Source organism: Python bivittatus, unplaced genomic scaffold, assembly GCF_059951505.1.
Source record: "Python bivittatus isolate LINGU-HERP-01145 unplaced genomic scaffold, Pbiv_v1 ctg000840_np1212, whole genome shotgun sequence".
NCBI lineage: Eukaryota > Metazoa > Chordata > Lepidosauria > Squamata > Pythonidae > Python > Python bivittatus.
This window is the reverse complement of record NW_028277113.1, coordinates 42,412,412-42,434,022: the sequence shown is the minus strand read 5'-3', so window position 1 is coordinate 42,434,022 and position 21,611 is coordinate 42,412,412. Positions and strand designations below refer to the sequence as shown.

The following is a 21,611-nucleotide window of genomic DNA, read 5'->3' as shown; positions in this document are numbered from 1 at the left end:
CCAGCCATAACATTGTGAATTCCTCACGGAGGTGCCAGTCTCATCCTCTTGTATTTCCCACGCTCCTCAGGAGATGAAAGAAAATGTTTTTCTTCCTGAGCCTGGCCTTCATAATTCCATTCCATCACACCTACCTAGGAATTACTCATGGCCAGCCTTGATTACTTTCCATGATCAGCCAAGTACTGACAGCTACTGAGGTGTGGCATGTAGAAGATTAAACTGTCGGTTTCTTGTCCCAGAAATGCCCACAAAATGTCATCAGACCTTGATTCCAAATCCCACTTTCTATTTTTTAAGTCTATTATCTCTAAGAACATGTCAATTTCCTCTAAGAAATGTTGGCACACTATTGGTATGTGTATGTGTGTGTGTGTAAGTACACATACACATGTCATAATCCATACTTTTAACCCTGTTCTCATAATAAATCAGTTTAAAATTAACAACTGCCTTAATCTAACCGAATGCTTTAAACATGTAGGTCACTGAGCAAGACACTTAGCATGTTCTCAGTCTGTTCCATTCATTTGCTAAAACCAGGAACGGCAGACAAAAATTTACTCCCTAACTCAATCTCTATAGAAACAAACATTATAGCAATGTCATATCTATTACTTGATATTAAAGAAATAACACAGGTTAAAACAAAAAAAATATATATAGTATCTAATGGGTTACAACAATGTAGAACAATAGTCACTAATATATTTCTACAATGAGGCTTATAAAAATAATTGTTTATTATGTCTACCTGAATCACACAGAAAAGGGAATTAGTTACCCATTAGCTGAAATGACTTATGTATAGCCTCTTTATTATATCCTTTCTAATCTAATTCTGTAATTCCTAATGTATTTTTACTTCAAAATTCAATTGCCACATTTATGTTCCATGTAACTGGAGATAACAATACATTTTCTTGCTTCAAACATTTTTACATTTTTACTGATGGATATATTTTTTAATTATATTGAAGTACGTAAAAGCATAATCCCAAATTCAGAGATTATATATGTATGTGTGTATGTATGTTTGTATGTGTTTATGTATGTGTGTATGTGTGTGTGTGTGTGTGTATCTTTATGGTTTTCTGTCAGTGTATGGAAGCCTGTTATTTAAGAAACATATGATAAAATTATCACTTTGACTTCACACATGTTATGGTGCTTCGCAGCTCTAGATTTCCTGACACAACATAAGAAGGCAGGCAATGAAATGAAAGATGGATTCCATCATGTTCATTAGCAGCTTCCTTCTGGAAGGTTTCCTGCATTCATCCAACCAGTATGACTAAATCCTATGTTTAGAGATTATTTGTCAAGTAATTGATATTTTTCCCCCCAACTTACTTCTTTCTCTTCACAAAAATTTGTTTGTGCTGTAATATACCTCCAACCTTTCTGACTAATAAAAAGAATATTGGTGGAGTACAGTGGTTTATACATGTTTGGTTGATGTTACTGAAATTCTTTCAACTTTTATGCCACCTACCTCTTAATTATTCAGCACTGAATACTACTATTTCCAGTTGCTGCATTCCTTTGGGATAAAGTCTACACCTCTATCTCAGATATCTGCATTAAAGTATAATCATATAGGAATAGCCACACAAAGAATGAATTTTCACTTAATGCTTATTTGGAAGGGACTTAATCTCCAAAGCCAGCTCACTGCTGCTTTTAATGGTTAATAGGTAGTAATACATAGGAAAGATAGGATCAACTGGGCATGATTTACTTATGGGTTAATTGCTACTGTTCTTAAAAACGAGGATATAACCTTTCCACTGCTGCTGTATATTTCACTGGCAATTACTTTTCATCATATAGTTTGCAACATTTAACCTCTGCTACAAGAAATTTAATATATATGTCCATGGCTCTCAACCAACAGAAATCCATTTTGGAAATAGGTATACATATCTCCTATAAAGTGTAGAATGAGAAATGCAGTGGGAATATTATTAATTAATATTTTATTTTCTTTAGCTCCTCCCCCCCCCCCCCGCAGAAATAACAGCTTAAAGGCCAGATTTCATTCAACTGATTAAGCTCACAATTTGTATGTTTTGCAATAAATAAACATCACACTGAAGCAATGAAAGCAATCTTTGAACTAGGTACTTACTGCCTACAGAAACTACTTCAATAGCATTTTTTCCTTGTATTTTTCTGGGAAGCAGTAAATTAAACACATGTGAGTCATTAATTATTATGAATCAAATAACCTTTGTAGTTGAGTGTCCATGACAAAAAGCAAAACACAGTTAGAGGCATATATGCAACCACACAGGAGAAAGAATGAATCAAGACATTCATAAAGAATTAATTAGCGATACAACTCCGTAGCACGCCTAGCATTCCATGGGGTTATTTAAGGAAGCATAGCTGAAAGTGAAAATAAAAAGTAAGTTCTGAACTTTGAATTGAACTGATTGAAATTCAGTCAGTTAGCTTATATATAGTCTAGAGCTTGTCCTTCATCTCCCTGAAATCCCAAATGTATTAAGAAGGATGCTAGTGAAGAATTTTTTTTTTGTCTGCGCTCAGTCATTGCTGACCCTGCAGTGACTGCTTGGACAAGTCCTTGCAGTTTTCAAGGCAACTGTTTTTCGGAAGTGGTTTGCCAGAGCCTCCTTCCTAGGGCAGAGCCCAGCTGGCGAGCGTAGGAGGCGGGGTTTCCGTTGCTTTGCGCCCTTTTCGGGCGCGCGCGGTTTTTCGCGCTTACTGGCAACTGCTCCCAACTCCTTTTTTGCAAGGCGCCGCCAGCATTTTTCCTCCCACCGGAGTGAGAGTACCCATTTATCTACTCACGTAAGTTTTCGAACTGTTGGGTTGACAGGAACTGGGGAGGAAACAGGAGCTCACCCTGTTTAACGCGAAGGCTGGACTCGAACCGCTGAAGCGTCGACCATTTCTGGCCGGCAACTTTCAGCCTCATTAAGCCGCTGCGCCACCATGTCCCCCCAGTGAAGAATATTATCCCCATATCTACAAGTAAGTATCACATTCAGGCACCCCCTCAGAGCTAGCACTGCAGTTAAATATATTTAATTTATGTTCTTTCCAGGTTACTGTGGACAAGATAACAACTTCTCTTTACTTTGTCATGAGCTGGAAATATGATGTCTCAAGGAACATCTGGAATGGACTGAAATGTGCTCCCTAGTCTCATAGAAGATCTTTGTATTCCAATGTCCTCCTTCTAACAAGCCTTCTCTCCCTTTTTTGAAGCTGATGCTGATTTATAAGTGCCCCAGGTTAATTTTTTACTTGTTGCTTCTACACCAGTAGTTGCAGTTTCTGGGTCAAAGAATCCAGTGACTGACACTTCCACGAACAACCACAGTGTACAGATTTTTCATCAGCATACAGACAGGATGTAATATATCCCTATCTTGAGACTAAACTCTATACTGGCAACAAGTGAGAAATCAGCATGACAACTCTTGTAGAATTTAAACAGCCAGAAATCCATGGTATATAAAAATGAAATATCATAAATAAGTACCAGAAGCAGATATTTCAGACATTGTTTTCATATTTTAAATATACTTCATCTGATACACATATTACACACACAGAGACACTTCCTCAATCACAAAGAAAGATGGATGGTACATATGGAAGCATAAAACTGAACAATCCAGGAAGACATATCTGGACCCTGGTCAGACTAAGAATCAACAAATCAAAATCATGCTCTCCATCAGATAATTTCTTCAGGATAAGAAAGATAAAATTATCTGGGATTCCCTGTAGAGAATGTAGAAAATGACCTTATGGCTCAGAGATTCTATTAAGCCCCCAGCTACTCCCCAACAGGCTCACAAGCAGTCGTGTAAGAAGGTATTTTGTAGAGCCCTAGCAAAACAGCAATGATATCAAAGCTGGCCTAAGTAAAAGCCCCACAAAATTCAGAACTGTGTGGAAGAGAAATAAGAATCTGACACAAAACTTTTTTGAAAAGTCCCATAAATCATAAAGCTGGGAACCAGACTTAGATTGATTTTAAGATTAATGTCCCAGATATGCTGCTTTAGTACACCTCTGAAATTTTCAAATCCTAATGGGCAGAGGATCCTAAAAAGACAGTCATAAGGAGTGAAGCTTGCTGATAGCATGCTTTTTAAGTCAGGTTGACTTAAAGTGGTTTGTAAGAACCAGTGAAGCCAAACCCACTGGGAAGAAAATTAACTTTAGTCAGAGGTTAAAGACATATACTAAGCTCTGGAGTCCTTGGGGTTCTCTGAGCTTGGCTATTTTCTTGAAAACGTTTCATTACCTGGCTAGGTAACATCTTCAGTGCTAGAATGGAAAGGGGTTTGCTCTCTGTTTATATACAGTGGCATGCCCTGCCAGTGTTGGTGGGGGTGGGGGTTTTGTTTTATTTTTTCCCTCTGGTAGTTCCTTGATTAGGGTATTGTTTACTGCTGATTGTATGTCTGGTGATAATCTTGGTGTTAACCTCTGCTTATCTGGAGGATGATTGCTGGTGAGGAGATCTGGTCTTTTTTTCCCTTTTTATTGTCTCTTTTGAATAGTGTGTAGATGTTGTTTATCTCTATGTGCCTGTTGATGTCTGCCTTGTCTGAATACCAAGCTTCCAGGAATTCCCTTGCATTTTTGGATTTAGCTTGGTCTAAGGTACTGGCAGTTTCCCAGTTGAAACTATGGTTAAGTCTGTCCATGTGTTGTGAGATTAAGGAGTTTTCATTGTGTCTTCTGACTGCTAGTTGGTGTTCATGGATGCACTCTGCTAGCCTTCTGCCTGTCTGTCCTACATAGTAGTTGTTACAGTCCTACACAGATATTGTATAGGTGATCTGTTTCCTTTTTCTGCTCCTCTGGGTTGCTGCAGTGTGTTTGCTCGTTTGAATAATGTTCTTACACAGCTCCTCTTGTGGGAAGTTGGGTTGTTACTTTGGTAGTGGAGTACTTGATTAGTGTGGGTTGTCTTCCAATAGACTTGGGTTTCTAATTTGCTGTTGTTTGCTCTGCTGATGAGGATATCCAGGAAGGGTAGTATGTTGTTGTTTTCATCCTCTCTGGTGAATTTTATTCTTTTGAAGATGTTGTTGATAGTTTCATGTGTATTCTCTAGTTGTTCCTTTTTTATTATAACAGTGATGACACCTTTTCATTTTCCAACAAAATGGATATCCACACAACTTTATCAATAAGTGCCTGACCACTCAACCTACTACAACACAACCAACACAAGCTATGAAAAGGATCACACTTCCATACATCAGAAACGTCTCAGAAACTACCAACAGACTATTACAACCACATGGCATCTCCATAGCACACAAACCAACTAAAGTCCTCCAAAGCATCTTAAGCAAACAAAAGACCAGTAACCCAAGAAGAAAAAACAGGAGTCATCTACAACATACAGTGTAAGGACTGTAACAGCCACTACGTAGGACAGACAGGCAGAAGGCTAGCAGAGCGCATCCATGAACACCAACTAGCAGTCAGAAGACACAATGAAAACTCCTTAATCTCACAACACATGGACAGACTTAACCATAGTTTCAACTGGGAAACTGCCAGTACCTTAGACCAAGCTAAATCCAAAAATGCAAGGGAATTCCTGGAAGCTTGGTATTCAGACAAGGCAGACATCAACAGGCACATAGAGATAAACAACATCTACACACTATTCAAAAGAGACAATAAAAAGGGAAAAAAAGACCAGATCTCCTCACCAGCAATCATCCCCCAGATAAGCAGAGGTTAACACCAAGATTATCACCAGACATACAATCAGCAGTAAACAATACCCTAATCAAGGAACTACCAGAGGGAAAAAATAAAACAAAACCCCCACCCCCACCAACACTGGCAGGCATGCCACTGTATATAAACAGAGCAAACCCCTTTCCATTCTAGCACTGAAGATGTTACTAGCCAGGTAATGAAACATTTGCAAGAAAACAGCCAAGTTCAGAGAACCCCAAGGACTCCACAGGTCAACCCTGAGCTACAATATTCACTTCTATTGATACTAAACTCTAGCATCCATGGATACCAAGCCTTTCTCTAAATGTAAGGGACCCTTTTTAATACATCTTGGAACTATAAGAATTGCTTAAATAAACAGACTGAACAGCTTCAAGGATGTTAAAGTATAGCCTTGGACACCACAGAGAAGCTGAAAAATGACTTCAGCTACAAAGACCTTGCAAGCTGTGAGGGTGAAATGTGCTCCCTTTGAGTCGTGGAATCTCAGGGTAGCCAAGAAGCTGCACTGAGCAATGCTAGCCAGATAAGAAGTGTACCCTCCATGACAGCAGGCCTGGAACAGAACTCTAAGGTATTTATAAGTGAAAACCTGCTCTACAGAATCCTCTTTAATTTGCCAATTATGGATTTTATGGTAGTTTCATGCAAATGCTAAAATTTTAGTTTTCTGACAGTTTATTATAAGTTTTTCTTCTAGGAAAAAAGGAAGCCAATCTGTATATTTTAAACTGTAAATAATTATAGATAGAAACCAGTGTTTATTAATTTAAATGTTTTATAATGAAAATCTAGTCAGGTAAATGTTGCACAGTTTTATAATGAAAATCTGGTCAGGGAAAGCAAAGAATCCATATATATTAGGAGAAACAAAAATAAAGCACAAAAATAGAAATGATAGTATTGTGATTTTTTTCAAGATTTTTTCTAAGCAATGTTTAATGCTTAATGAGTTAGCTAGAGAAGCACAGCCACAATCAAATAAATCTTACTTTATTTGTATTCTTAAGTTATCCACTATAACTCACATTTCTGAACAGTTGAATAGTCTGCACAAAGTCTATCATATCACAAAGTACTGCAATAGGAACTCCTTAAAATATTTATAAAAATGGCTAAATATACAAACCATTATGGGACACAATTGCCTGTTCCTGAAAAAAGTGCATTGTGTGTCAACTTCTCAAAAGTTTTAATAATTTATTTGTGCTTCAGCTACAATAAATGAATAATTAAATAAGTGTATGTAAATAAATAAACAAATAAACAAATAGGGTCACTGAATGTTGATCATTTACAGGGAAATGCAATTTTAGAAATTATGGGCAGAATCTAATGACATATTTCTACAAGTAAAAGAAGGCTGTTGCAACAGAACGGGAAGGATCTCATGTCCCTTCCTCTCCTGCATCACCCCACTATATTTACTCTATATTAAACTATATTTAATTTTTAAAAGTCACAGAAGGTGGGAACACATAGAAGGGTGATTAAAAAAAACTACTACTACTACTACTAAGTAGAGTTGGACTTAGTTAGTACTTATATGGAAGATTACCAGAAAAGCTTAGGACTTGAGATAAGCCTGGAGTATAGGGGAAAAGAAATGGTAAAAGGCAGTGGTAAATCGATTTCAAATTGTTGTCAAGAAAATTACATGGACATGACCATTTGTTCATTAGGAATTTAGCTTGACCATTTTTTTTTCTTTTAAATACACCCCTTCAAGGAAAAAGTACCTTCTCATCTATATTTGATCCATATGACTTGTGTGAGCTTCTGGTTTATGTTAGTGTGTTCCTGGGTGGGGTGTTTGTACACATACAGTAAACACTAAAAAACTATGGTTAGCTCTCCAAATCCCCATAGTTCATCAATTTTCCATAGGTCTTCAAGAAAAAGAGGTTAATTGTTATTTCTTTTGCCACTGCTGAATTCACACTTTTACAAAATTTCATTATACAAAACTTAGGGTCATATTAAAAATTGTACTCAGTTCCAAAAGGTAGTAGATTTTGTGTTCTGGTACGAACAGGGAGGTAATGGTTATGAAGCTGCTCTCAAACTATTGGAAATAGTTTTCTTATTCTTTGGATACTGAACTGTATATGAGCACATTTAAAATATTTAATAAAGATGTCAGCCATGAGCACATATTATAGAATACAGCATGATGTTGGTTATAACTGTTCTTAAAATGGGATTCCTCAGATTTACATATATTAGTCAGCTTTACTTATAAGCCACTCCCTAAGGTAATCTTAAAATTCAGTATCTCAAATTCAAAATATTTTTATTGAGAAGTAACTTAATGGATAGAACAAAAACCTTCTAGAACGTCAATGAACTTTCCCCCTCATCCCCGGCTTAGTTCTTCAGAACTTGACAATGGCATAAACCAAAATCCTTTGACAAATCTGTTTCTGAAGTAATGCTTCTGATAAATACTTGAAGCTATCTTGGTTTATAATGAAGGCTGTTCTGCCTTCAGTGTCTGTTGAGAAAGATATTTCTGTACTGCAGTGAAAAAAATTAGTCTGTCACTTGCAAACCGTATGAAAATTTGCTTTCCTGACTACTTAAATCCATCCACATAATGATAGCCTTTCATATACAGATGAATAATTGCACTGCATTTGTGGTGCATAGATTGTAAACCTCTTAAAAGTAGCTTTTGGTTTCTCTCACACACATTTTTGCACGTTTGTAAGCAGTTATATCAGCAATACATTGAATCTCATAAATCTATTTTTAACTCCCTTTCTACTGGGCAAAACACTAAAGATGAACTGAATTGTGGTTTAAAACCTTTAATGCATAATAAGGAAAAGCAATATATGACTTGTTGAAATACTTTCTACTAACTTGCACCTTAGAGTGCTTCCAATATCATCTTTCGATCAACCTGCTCTGCTTATCAGAAAGAAGAGTCACTTTTCTTTTGTATGTTCAAGATTGATCATAACTGGTAATATTTATAGGTTGTAATGCCCATGATCATGGTTAACAGAAAGTGGGAGCTGTAACTCAGATACACCACCATCTGTTCATGTTCTATGCACATGTGCTATTGGGGGATGCATTTGGGGGTATATAAGTACCTGTATGAGTCAGTAATTTGCCTTTTCTGGTCTGGGGATCTTGGCCATACAAGTGCACATTGTCCATACGACTTTTGTCTGAAACCACTGTAATATGGGGATATGAGTATCATTCTGCATAGTGTGTAAGACTGCGGCATAGGTTTTGCTATATTGTTAATCTATATAGTTTTAATAAAATACCTTGTATAATTTGTGTGGGTATGTGTGTAAATGTGTGTGTCTTTATATATCTTAACATTCAACAGATACATTTATATCTGTTTCCTAAATTGGACTTTTTGTTTAAGACCAAAACACATGGGCAGTTAGTAGAAAAATCTGCTTAAGTTAATTCTTATAAATAGTGGATGCTTCTAGATTTGTAGACTGACAAATAATTATAAAAACAAAAGCTATTAGACCAGCATTATAGTGCTACTTTTATAAAAGTCTTAAATGCAAGTGGTATTTATTGTTCAGAGCATTTGAAGACGAGCATTTGGATGGCACTTTGCACTCTTTGGAGATTATAGTTTTTCTTACAATTTATTTTTAATTTTGTCCCATTGTGGCTTTTCTTTTACTTCCATTTCATATTCCTAATTAGAAAATAATCCTAGTGAAAGACACCCTTGTCAGCACTTAATTAACATTCAGGATATAATTTCTATTGGAGTCAGGTTTTTATAGATAGAAACATTTCAGTTACCATTTTCCCCTGGACAAGAATCTATGATTTCAATAGTACAAAAATTGCTAGCATGATATTTGAAGTGCCATTGCAATAATCGACAAATGATCCCATAAACCAGCTTTAGCTGCCTTGATGCTTTTTACATGCATTATGAGAGTAGCTTCCAAAATTCTTCAACAAGCATGGTCAGAAGCCAGGTTTCTAGAAGCTCCAGTCCCAGAGTATCTGGAGCCTACCATTTCAGGAGAATATCGTTAACTATAAAAGGAAACTCTAAAAATGCACAGGTAAACATAACTGCATATTCAGGATATTTTTTGTTGAAGAAATATGAAATTACTCATCAATACAGAATTATTTCATGCTGAAATAGAATATGTAAAAACAATGCAGTGCACATCTTTCAAAGCCAATTGGGGCCATCTATAACTTTAGTTTTTGCAGTCATCACCAATTATATATAAACCTGACATTTCTAGTACCTACATTGCTCTGCAGTGGTGAAGCCTTTTAACCCAGATATATTAAGGAATCATGGTTTGTAAAGTCTTCATTAAATTACAAAACCACCTAGTTGTTCATGTATTTAAAATTATGCTTATTAATTATTCCAGACTGCTCAAATATAAATAACGAAACTGATTTTGTAACAATTTAACAAGAAATTTTTACACAAAATATTTGGAATTAATATATGAATTACAAAGCCAGACTATTATGAAGAATTGATGATTTATTAAAGGAGGGTTAATAGTAAATTTCTCCTTATTCAAAGTATCTTGAATTACATATCTTACAGAACTGCATTAAAGTTAAGGATTGTTATTATCGCTGAATGGATTTCAGCACATTTTTGTTGAATGTGAGCGGTTCTATACCAATTTTTTTCTCACTACCCCAACATTTTTAAAGCAGTATTATTTAAAGTTGTTCTTACAGGATAAGTAGAATAGGACAGAATTTAGAAAAACAGTGATGGTCAATCATTTTGAATCTGAAAGTTTAAATGCAAAAAACAAGAAGATTTGTTGTCCAATCCACAGATTTCATGGGATTTTTCAAGTTGACTTTGCACCATGAAAATCATCTTTACTCCATGTAGAATTTGGCTACCTGGCATGGAATATAAAATATGTCCCCAATTGGAAATGGATGTATAGTGTTTTGATTCTTCAAGCCCCATGTATAGAAAGGTGTGTAGCAAAGAGAACAAAGCACCATTCTGAATAGTTTTGTGTAGTCCTACTATTGATAAAATTAGTAATATATTGTCTTAGTGTACATTGTCACCACTGTATGCAGAACAGCTATTTTTCTTTCATGAGACTTGGATTAATTTAAAATACAACTCTTTTAAAAACCTAAACATAATCTACAATAAAGTTTTCTGTATTTAGCTAGTTTTTCAAGGTAGATTAACCACTCACTGTACATTCTTTTTGATGTAACCATAGCTATATTAGTTAGAAGTAACAGATATAACAAATTATTTAATATCCATATGGGTTTCTACTGCGAGATGCCTGACTTATTGTTGACAAACAGGTATCAAAATGACAGAACTATGTTATGTTAGCCTTGCCTTTGAGAAGTAACAGATGGCTCATCAGAAGGATGCTATGTATTTGTTTGGAACAAAAAGTGAAAACAAGGGAACAGTGTAGAAATCAGGCTGCAACAAGAAAAAAGTACTGCAAAATATACAAACCTATCTACTTTGCTGATTAAATATAAAGAATCCCCAAACAGACAAAGCAAAGCAAAATAACACAACAATAATGTTACACAGCATTTCTCAAAATCTGGGTCACAACCCTCGCAAGGGTCACCGGAAAGGGCCTTCCTTGCACTCTTTTTTGAGAAGATTTACCAGTTTAATTGAGAAAGTATGAATGCAAAACATGCAACGATTCCAAAACTCTATATGAAATCTAATGGTTCTTTTTGTTTTTTCAGCAAACCACATTCTTCTCTCAAAGGAAGGGCAATCATGCCTGAAGGGCATGATGTTTTTATGCAGAGCTCTAACCATCTGACTTGACACTTACTGTCCAGAGGGAATTACAATGGATGGGAAAGGAGGAGCAGATGGAAAGGAAATAGGCTTTATTATTTTAGTGTCCTGAGAGAGAAGCCAAAAGCAATTTACATCCTGACACTGTTCTGCAAGTTGCAGCATTTTAAGAGAAGCTGGTTTAAGCAAAGCAAATACCATTTTTTCCTGATTTACTAGAACGAAATTGCTTTCAAAATGAAAGTCAAGTTCAGGAATTTCATAAAAGTAAGCAAACTTATCCTTCCCATTAAAAATATGGGTTTAAATGTTAATGTTTTCTTTTTGCTTACTTCTAATGAAATGATTTTATTTTATAAAGCTATAAGATTATATCATGGTTTTATTTGATATATAGATTAAAGTAATAAATATTTCTTTTTTACCAAGCCTAATTCCAATGAAATAATTCATTTTATTGAGGGGAGAGGGGTATCCATAAATGAATTGTATCACTGTACAGGACAGCAGTATAATAAAGTTTTGAGAACACCTGCCTTTAATAAGTTTGAGGTAGAACACTAACATTACTGTTTCAACTGAAAGGAGAGGAATAACTCATTAATAGGATAACTGTGAAAAAACAATTATTCTTCCTCCACTAAGTATTCTGCATCTACTCTGCTTTTCAAATGCTAGATTTTCCTGCTAACAACACTGTAGATGTCTAATGTGTAAAACAGATGTATATCTGAATGGTAACAGCATTTTTAAAAATTACACTCCCCACCCCAAATCCTTACACAGATTATTACTTTAAGGTAAACTAATCAGTTAATGGTATAACTGAGCAAATTAAATTTATTTGGAACTGCTCTCCATCTAGTTTAGAATTGATTACTGTTTATTTTCTTGTTGATTAGCTGTTAGTGTTGATCCTGGAAAATCATCTTTATAATCTTAAAATTTAGTTGTTGATCATTAAAACATTTATTAATGACCAAGAAGGCAACAGTTAACAGAAGGGGCTAGTAACAGGACTTTTATTAGCCATATGTAGCTATCTAACCACTCTATATGAGGAATAAAAGTGGTTAGGGGGCATAGTACATAAAAGTCCCTGTTGACTTAAGGTGAAGGATCCTACCCTAAACATTTACTTGACCAGAAGCCCCAGTTTGATAAAGGCTAGAGGGGGAAATGTTCTCTTTTTATAATTTGGATTTCATTATACACTCTGTGCCTATCTACATTTAAAATTATTACATTACTGCATAATAAACATAAACAAATATTTAACTGCAGCAATAGAATCTAGATCACAAGAAAAAGAGAACATTGCTGACACTATAAAATAACAACATGGAAATTATAGTTCTTTTCACATCAGTTTCAGACGATAGCTGGTTGAACATTTTCAAATCACAGCTGACATAGACACTAAGCAATTAAAAGGGCACAGCAAATTACCTCTTTATATTCTTCTAAAATTTCACTTGGCCCACTCCTTCAAAAACAAATAATGCCATTTTTAGAAAATATATCTTTAGCAAAATGAAACATAAAGATAATAATTAAAGTTGATAAACACTATGTTGCAAGGTCACGTGGAGGCTGCATGCATTTGCCACATTCATTAGTAAGGAGTGTAGCCATGATGGATGCTACAAGATGCCCTTCATAAAGGTGTGGGTTAATCCTATCTCTGTGAATCACAAGCGAAGTCTTTCTTACTTGTTATGTGATGGTTCTATCTGACAGTTGTAAAGGAAGAAACAGATATTTATTCCAGATCTGAATTAAGATATTTTGAATCAGAGTTACATTATGCTGTTTTAATTGGCCTGAACAAAGGCTTTCAGAACTTTTTGAAAACTTAGCCAAGATTTGAGAACTTATCCAAACAGTTAAGAAGATATCTGTCAAAGTTTATGCTATTTCTTCCACTTTTTAATAATAAACTTACTTTAAAAACAGAATTTATTTCTAATATTTCTTTGAATAGAATGTCTTCTTAGGATTCTAAATCCAAGCTTGTTTGTTTCTGTTATTAAAGAGAAGCTGTTGTAAAAGTACACAAGGAGATATGATTTTTGCATTTAAATTTTTAAACTATACGTGGCTGCCTTGATTGGAAGATTGGAAATGGGGTTCTTTGAGTGGGTTTCAGTAGGTCTTCTCATGGCTTTCTCCCAGTCATAAATGATCTTCTCCTTGAAGTCAACTTTAATTTGATTGGGGAATAGGGAGAAAAAGTATTAAAAGGAAATAGATTGAAACTTGGTTGAATAAAACTATATTTTACATCCAGGTAAACCACATTCTAAAGAAACAATTATCTAATATTAAAAAGTAAAACCTACAGGATATCCCCCTAAAGACTTTCAAACTACCCTGGCTGTAAAAATAGCTTTTGCCAACAAATTAAAAAGATTGTTTAAAATGGCTTCTTCTGTCATGAAAATCCAACAGGGATTTTGAAGTTATTAAAATGAGACATTTAACACATTTTATAGTTGGTACTTAAAAAAAAACACCTATAATATGATACATTTAAAAATCACCATGAAGAGTATATTTGGTTTAAAAGATTTGGGGAGCATTCATATTCCATGAAGCATGGAAAACAATACCTTGTCAACAATATCCAACAGCTTTCATTTAACAGATACATTTTAATAGGGTCAAACCTTTATTGATCAGGAAAATTAAAGCAGATAGAGAATAGGATTACATTCCTTTGTAGACATCAACATCTGTAAACCATCAAGCTGCTTTTTAATTAGATCATTATTTTCTTCCCACATACTTGTATCCCTAAACTACATTTGGATCCCTAAACTAGAAACCTCTGAGATTCTTACCAATTATATTTAAAAAATGAACTCGTTCCTTTACATGGGGACAGGCAGCTATAATTTATAGAGATATAAAACAATCTCTCTAACACAATTTAAGTTAGAAACACATGTTAAATTATATGTTGTTTGTCTCATGCAAGAAGGAAGATCTTATTGAATGTACCTCATATGTACTAAGATAGTAACATATTCCAAGTAGAGGAAAGAAAAAATACATCCCTGTAATTTTCAGAAAGATTAAAGTTTTAGGTTGTGTATGTGTGTTTTAAGAGATTATTTCCCATATCAGCCTCAAAATAATGGATTAATTGAATGAATGAATCAGACATTAAAATAAATGCTAAAACTGGGCAAAATCCTAAATCCTGGGATACTTCGCTACTGTACTTGTTATCTGCCTATAAAGAAGTACCCCAAGTGTCTACAGGGTTCAGTCCCTTTGAACTGGTAGGTAACCTTGTGATATTCTAGATGTCATAAAAGGTGGATTAATATATGGCAATATCTCTCTCTCTCTATATATATATATATATCTATATATATATTCTTGCCTTTAATTCTATTCTAGAATATCACAAGGTCACCTATCATACAGTTCAAAGTTACCCTTTGAGTCATTTTTGACTCCTAGTAACTGCATGGGCTATCCCTGCAGTTTTCTTGGCAAGGTCTTTCGGAAGTGGCTTGCCATTGCCTCCTTCCTAGGGCTGAGAGAAAGTGACTGGCTCAAGGCCACCCAGTTGGCTTCGTGCCTAAGGTGGGACTAGAACTCACGATCTCCCAGTTTCTAGCCTGATGCCTTAACCACTACACCAAACTGGCTCTCATGTACCAAAATGGCTCTTTTCCTAAGAATGTAGTTGAATGTATATTAGAACAGAGAGAGAAATTAACAAATCTGACCCAGTAAGATCAGGAAAATTTAAAGTTAGCTCAAGAATTTCAAACACAATGGTCTGATAAAAAAGTAGGAAAAAAAGAATTGAAAAGAGGAGCTCTTTTCTTCTTCTCTTATTACCCAACTAAGAGTGTAAGCTTCAAGCTAAATAGAAGGGCCCTTATGAAATCTTAAAGCAGGCTGGGCCTGTAGATTTTAAAGTAGACATGGGCTAAGGAAAATGTGTGTGTGTGTGTATGTATATATATGATACATATATCATGCTTGTATTTTAAGAAAATGGTATCCCAAAGAAACAAGACAGTTTTAGTCAGGAAACAACCAAATAATGGGAAGGTAGAAGAATTAATACAAGGTCAAATAAACTCAGAGTTAGATGAGAATCAGAAAGAGGATCTCAGAAAATTGGTGAAAAAGTTTAAAGATATGTTTAATTTACTGATACACCAGGAACAACACATTTTATTGAACATAGAATAGACATAGGGAATAACTCTCCTATCAGACAGAGACCATATAGAATCCCAGAAAAACTTAGCTGTTCTCCAAAAAGATATAGAGAAAATGTTAGAATTGGGGATAACAGAAACATCATATAGTGAACAGTGCTCCCCTAACACTCAAACCAAAGGAGAAACTTAGACTATATGCAGATATGAGACAAGTAAATAAAATAGCTGTGGTTGGTAGTTATCCTGTGCCACACATAGATGAGTTAATAGACCAATTTGGCAATGCCAGGTATCTCTCAACACTTGACCTGATGAAGGGTTATAGGCAGATTCCATTAGAAAAGGAATCCAGAGAAAAAATGGCACTTGCTACCCTTCAGGGTCTTTTTTAATTTACAAAAATGCCTTTTGGTTTATATGGGGCACCACAACCTTCCAAAGGGTTATGAATAGAATAGGTCCAGGATGAGGTAGTTGGTGTGAAGCATATGTAGATTACTTCCATGTAAAGTCTGTAAGAGCTTGAGCTGGGAGGGCCATTTACAACATTTGGAGAAAGTCATGACATGCTTAAAAGAAGTAGGTCAGACTATAAACCCTGAGAAATATCAATTGGGATTTACAGAGATTAGGTATTTAGGATACTTTATTATTTAGAACAGTATTTAGGATACATAGTAGGAGACGGGATACTAAACCAAATACAGAAAAGGTAGAGAAAATAGGCCTCAAACCAAAAAGCAAGACAAGTCATTTTTAGGTTTGGTAAGCTATTATGGTAGGTTTATCTTCCTTTTTGCTACCTGAGCTCAAGCTCTAACAGACCTTACATGGAAGACAGAACCCAAAAAGGTGTAATGGACTCCTAAATGTGAACAAGCACATTTAAGGACTTGAAAAATGCATTTTGCCACAAGCTTGGCCTATGTGGAATCAACTTCAACCCTTCATAGTTTACCTAGATGCATCTGGAGTGGGACTAGGAGCAGACCCAGTACAGATCTATGACAATGGAGATCATCTTGTCATATACTTGGTCAAGAAATTGGCACCATGATAGCAAACTTATAATAGCATCAAAAAAGAAGCCTTAGCACTACAATGGGCTATTGAAGAGCTTAAAGCCTATTTATGGGGACAAGATTTCCAAGTCATCACCAACCATCAGCCACTCATAGGGATCCACCAAATGAACAATAATAACCCAAGGATTACGAGATGGTACCTACTGTTACAACTATATATGTTTACCATTCAACATCAAGCTGGAAAGTGGAACATCCTAGCAGACTACTTATCCTGTTATGGAGTGAGTATAGAACCACAAGCCTCATGTCAAGCAGCTAATGAGGACAAAAGCTGGATGGGTACAGGGACCCTCAATAAAAGGGGGAGGAATCTGGAAGGAAAGACTTAACGTTGCTACCTGAGTTTTCCTTCCTTATGAAGTGTGTTCCTTCCTTATGGATTGTTTCCTGGGACTTTCTGAGAGCAAAGGACCACACCTGTACTGCAGGAAGATAAAGGAGGAATGCTGAAAAGCATCAGTGTTGTTGGAAAAGAGAAAGGAGTGTGCCTTGGAGAGCTACAGCAGCTAGTCATGAGCGAAGGAGGTGAGACCAAAACAGTTGGTAGAGTGAGCAACAAACCTCAGAAGCTACTACTGGGGTGCAGGGGGAGTAGCAGAGCCTTACGGCCTCACAAGCCTTCCAAAGATGCAAACCAGATCCAGCCAGCAACAAGTAATTGTCTTCTCTGTCCTATGAACTGAGAAGGACTGAGAGCTAGAGGAGCAACTCAGTAAAGGGAGCAATTACAAGGCTTGAAAAAGATTGCCTTTATTTTTGTGAAAGGTGGGCATTTAACGAAACACAGGGGAAAAAGGAAACTTATAACTGTTGAATATTGTCACTTTTTCACTTATCACTATACTATTATCACTTATAATTAGACACAGACAGATTATTTGTATATTATTATATACACAGTAGAAGTATATGTTTTATATCACAAACTAACATTGTGTAAATATCAAAGAAAAGTATTCAGTCTCTTGGTCTGTGGTTTGTACCATAACTTAATTAGAATCCTCTCACAGTTTATCTAAAGAAATAGTTAAGTCCTTTACATCCTGATCATAAAGCAAGGGCAGGTGGCCAACTGTCCCCAGTTTATGTAGTGGGGTGATATGATACATTGCAGGCTGCTTCTACTTCTTCTAGTGCTTCCAAAGGAGCAAAATGGGTGTAGGAAGTCACTGTGTGGCCTCATGTACTTATTGGGGGTTTATATAAATATATATGCACATAAATATGTATATGTTTATGTATATTTTTATACACATATACAAATATATGCATATATGTTGTATGTAACTTGGAACCCAACAACCAGCAAGAGAAAGTTAAACATTAAGAAAAAAAATCATTCCTATAATTTCACTGTGTCCTGTAGTCTTCTGTCAACTTTATTTTTAAAATGTGTGGTCCCTGACTGAAAAAAGTTGCCTCCCACTCCTGAACACAGTCTTAAATTCTTTGGTTATACTCCCCCCGCCTTTTTTTTTTTTTTTTACGTAGCTAGCTAAAATAGAAGCCCCACAGGCAAGTAAAACTCAGTAACAAGAACAAGTCATCTGGCATGGATCAATACTTTGGTGGGATAAGAGAGACTTTAACATTTTATCTCCCGTTATAATAACAATCTGGACCAGACCTGGGCCTTCATACCAGCTATTTACACTGAAGAAAGGTTCCTATTAGCACAAGTAAGAATTTTACTTCCAGTTCCAATAACAGGTATAATGAGGTGCAAAAGTGAAAAGGTTCCTTTATCTTCACATCAAGGTTGTGACTTTTATATGTATTTTATGCCTGTAATTAACTTATTAAACACTATTTATTTTTCCAGGAAAGAGCTTCAACGTCCTTGTAAAGCCTTAAGGTCTAAAATAACACTTTAAAAAACCTTCAAAATAAATTGCTATCCTATAAGTAACACTGTCATTTGTTTTATTAAAGTGAGACCTATAAGAGAAAACAGGAGGGTTTAGTTTTCACTTGCAATATTCCAAGCCTACACAGATTCTCAGACTAGGCAAAAAGGAAATAGTCTCAACTGTTACAGGTGACAGAAAAATGACATTTTCTCCTGTTCTGGAGGATTTAAAGTAAATAGGTTTAACAAAAGAATTTTCACTGCTAATTTAAAAAAAAAATGGGAAAAATGCACTGGCAAAAGTCAATGTTTTCTCACAACTTTGTGCCTACAAAATCCCTCCAATACAGGAGAAAAATAAAAAAAAGAATCAATGGCAAAATCTGAATATAATATGACTGATGTCACATCAGTGAAGAAGGTACACTATCCAAATATTATAATATTATAATCATTTAACAACCTCAGAGAAAAGCGTTAAATTACTTAGAAGCATAATGAACACTTTAATAAAAGTGCAGCTGCATTAAGTTACATTAGAAACTGGAATGGGTTAGAAAAGGTTATAAAAGCTCACCACTTCTTCATGCCTGCATTTTCTTACATTAATTCCATTAATCTGTTGAGGAAGAAATAATAATTTGAGGAAATTGCTTTGCATGCAGGAGGAATAAATAAATAAGATCTGACAAAAAAAATCTGTTTGCCTACCTGTAGAATTGCATCTCCTATGAACAGTAGGCCTGAGAGTTCCGCTGACAGAAAGAATGAGGAAACGAAGAGGAAGGAAGGAAGGAAGGAAGGAAGGAAGGAAGGAAGGAAGGAAGGAAGGAAGGAAGGAAGGAAGGAAGGAAGACAAGGAGAAAAGAAGGAAGGACACTTTTTTCATTTCAGCCTTCTCTATAATTTTCCATTGGCAGCATCAGTGGGACAGTATGTAAACAGAACAATGAAAAATGATTGGAAAAAAAAGTGCAGTTTTATCCCATAGCCAAACACAGTGCTTTAATTGATTTCCCTAAAAAAATCTAAAACAACAATCTAAGCTTACATGTTCACAAACCAAGAAATGCGGCAGACAATAAAAGGGGGACTATCTCCAGTTATCTCTGTCTATCCTACAAAATCGCAAAGACTTCAGATACTCCAGGTCCCAGCAATTAAATGGTGTCTGATCTGATGGGATCCAGATGGTGTTCTTTGTCATGATAGCTGCTCTGTGGATCATGTATTCCCTAAAATTCAGATGGCCTTGATCTCACCAGCCCTGAAGAAGACCTTGAAGAACTGGTTCATCTCCCAGGAGCTGACCCAGAATATTATATAAATCCATTTTAATTTTGTGTGTGTGTTTTGTCTCTGGACTGGTCTATGTTATTATTTTATTGTTTTCTTTTTTGAATTCTAGAGCTTTTAGCCCTGGTGAGTAGGCAGCCATACAAATTGAATGAATGAATGAATGAATGAATGAATGAGTTAATGAATAAATGAATGAATGAAGAGAAATCTCCTGCCATTAAAAATGTTGTGGTCACATTTATAATGAAATTCCCTCCCCCAACAAATAGACTGTGAATCCATGCAAAAAAAATAAACACATCATTAATTATATTAAAGATACTGAATAACAACTTACCCCGTTGTTCTTTGGAAATTTTAGAAACAACCACAGGAATATTGTGCTCTGCTCCTCCCTATGAGATAAAGAGATCATACTTCATTGAGTCTACTGTTAAGTTATAAATACTGTATAATTACATTTCTTTAGTTTTAGCTTCTTTTTTAAAAAAAATCAGAATGAGTAAAATATCTGTTTTCATGGTTCTTTTTGTTAATAAGTCCTTTTGTCAAGGAGGAAAAAAATTGTTGGCAATATCAAGAGAGTTGCACATATACAAAAAAAATGAGGAATTGTTGACAAAGGAATGAAAACTCACTACAGGTTTCTCCAGATTTTTCATATTATGGTATCAAATCCACTTTATGAAAAGCAAATGGGCCTAATTCTGAAACGGGGGTGATGCTGTGAACATTTTCTTGTCCTGCTGGCAAGGCACAGACAAACAAAAGCATTCAACGGAAGGCAACACTTTTGGATGCGAGATTAAATGGAATGCAAACCAAGCTTGCCTTGATTATTTTAGATTTTCTGTTTTCCATTCTTACATGTACAAAAGTCAGTAAGAAAAATGAATAGGAAATCTGGAACAAAAGAAAATAACTGAAAGATAACAAATGACTGTTTCACATTGAGGGGTAAAAAAAGAAATGAAAAGCAGAATATACTGAAGTCACATTACTTTGTTTTTAAACAGTGCATTTATACATATAGAAAGAAAAGGAGCGAGGGACAGAGGCTTTGAAAGTGTAAATTGATTCATTTTTTAAACAGCCTGGTTTGGCTTTTCAACACCAAAAATGCATTATTCAAGCATAGCACCTTTGGGGGTTATTTAATAAAACATTTTTTTGTCTAAATATTTATTGGCTTCTTGAGATTTTTTTTTTATGTGTAAAAATAGAACTATCTTGTGTGGATCACATCCAATATGTAATCAAATCTACAACATTCACCTGAATTTCTTTGTATTAGAGATTGCTCTGAACATGAACACTATCTACCTCTTTAGAAAAACAGATTTAGAATTGCTGGTATAGTTTGATTAAACCAACTTTGATAACACAGAATCTTAAAATGATAACATGAGTTAAGCGGAAGCTCAAAGCAACGATCAAGACAGCAGTATCAAAAGCCAAGATAAATGAATTGTTTCTAACTTTAAAAAACCTAGGATTTGATGGACACCTTCAGAGGAGGGGCCATTGAGTTAATTCTGAAGGCAGGAAGAAGATGCATTTCTAGGAGTTGGGGAATGTTATTCTGAGGCATGACAGGAGGAAGAAGAGAGAGGTTAATGAGATAAGCCCATTCAGTCATTGTC

At 35.3% G+C, this 21,611-nt stretch overlaps 1 protein-coding gene across 1 annotated transcript in view; it reads right to left on the bottom strand.

Annotated features, from left to right (window-relative positions):
• Nucleotides 1–21,611, bottom strand: part of SNTG1 (syntrophin gamma 1) — a 121,456-nt gene that overhangs the window by 88,544 nt on the left and 11,301 nt on the right. Inside the window, exons 4-6 of the mRNA XM_007426567.3 lie at nt 20,306–20,363; nt 19,381–19,424; nt 19,247–19,288 (exon numbers count right to left, since the gene is read on the bottom strand). Of these exons, the coding sequence (XP_007426629.1) occupies nt 19,247–19,288; nt 19,381–19,424; nt 20,306–20,363 (144 nt within the window). The remainder of the gene's footprint in view (nt 1–19,246; nt 19,289–19,380; nt 19,425–20,305; nt 20,364–21,611) is intronic.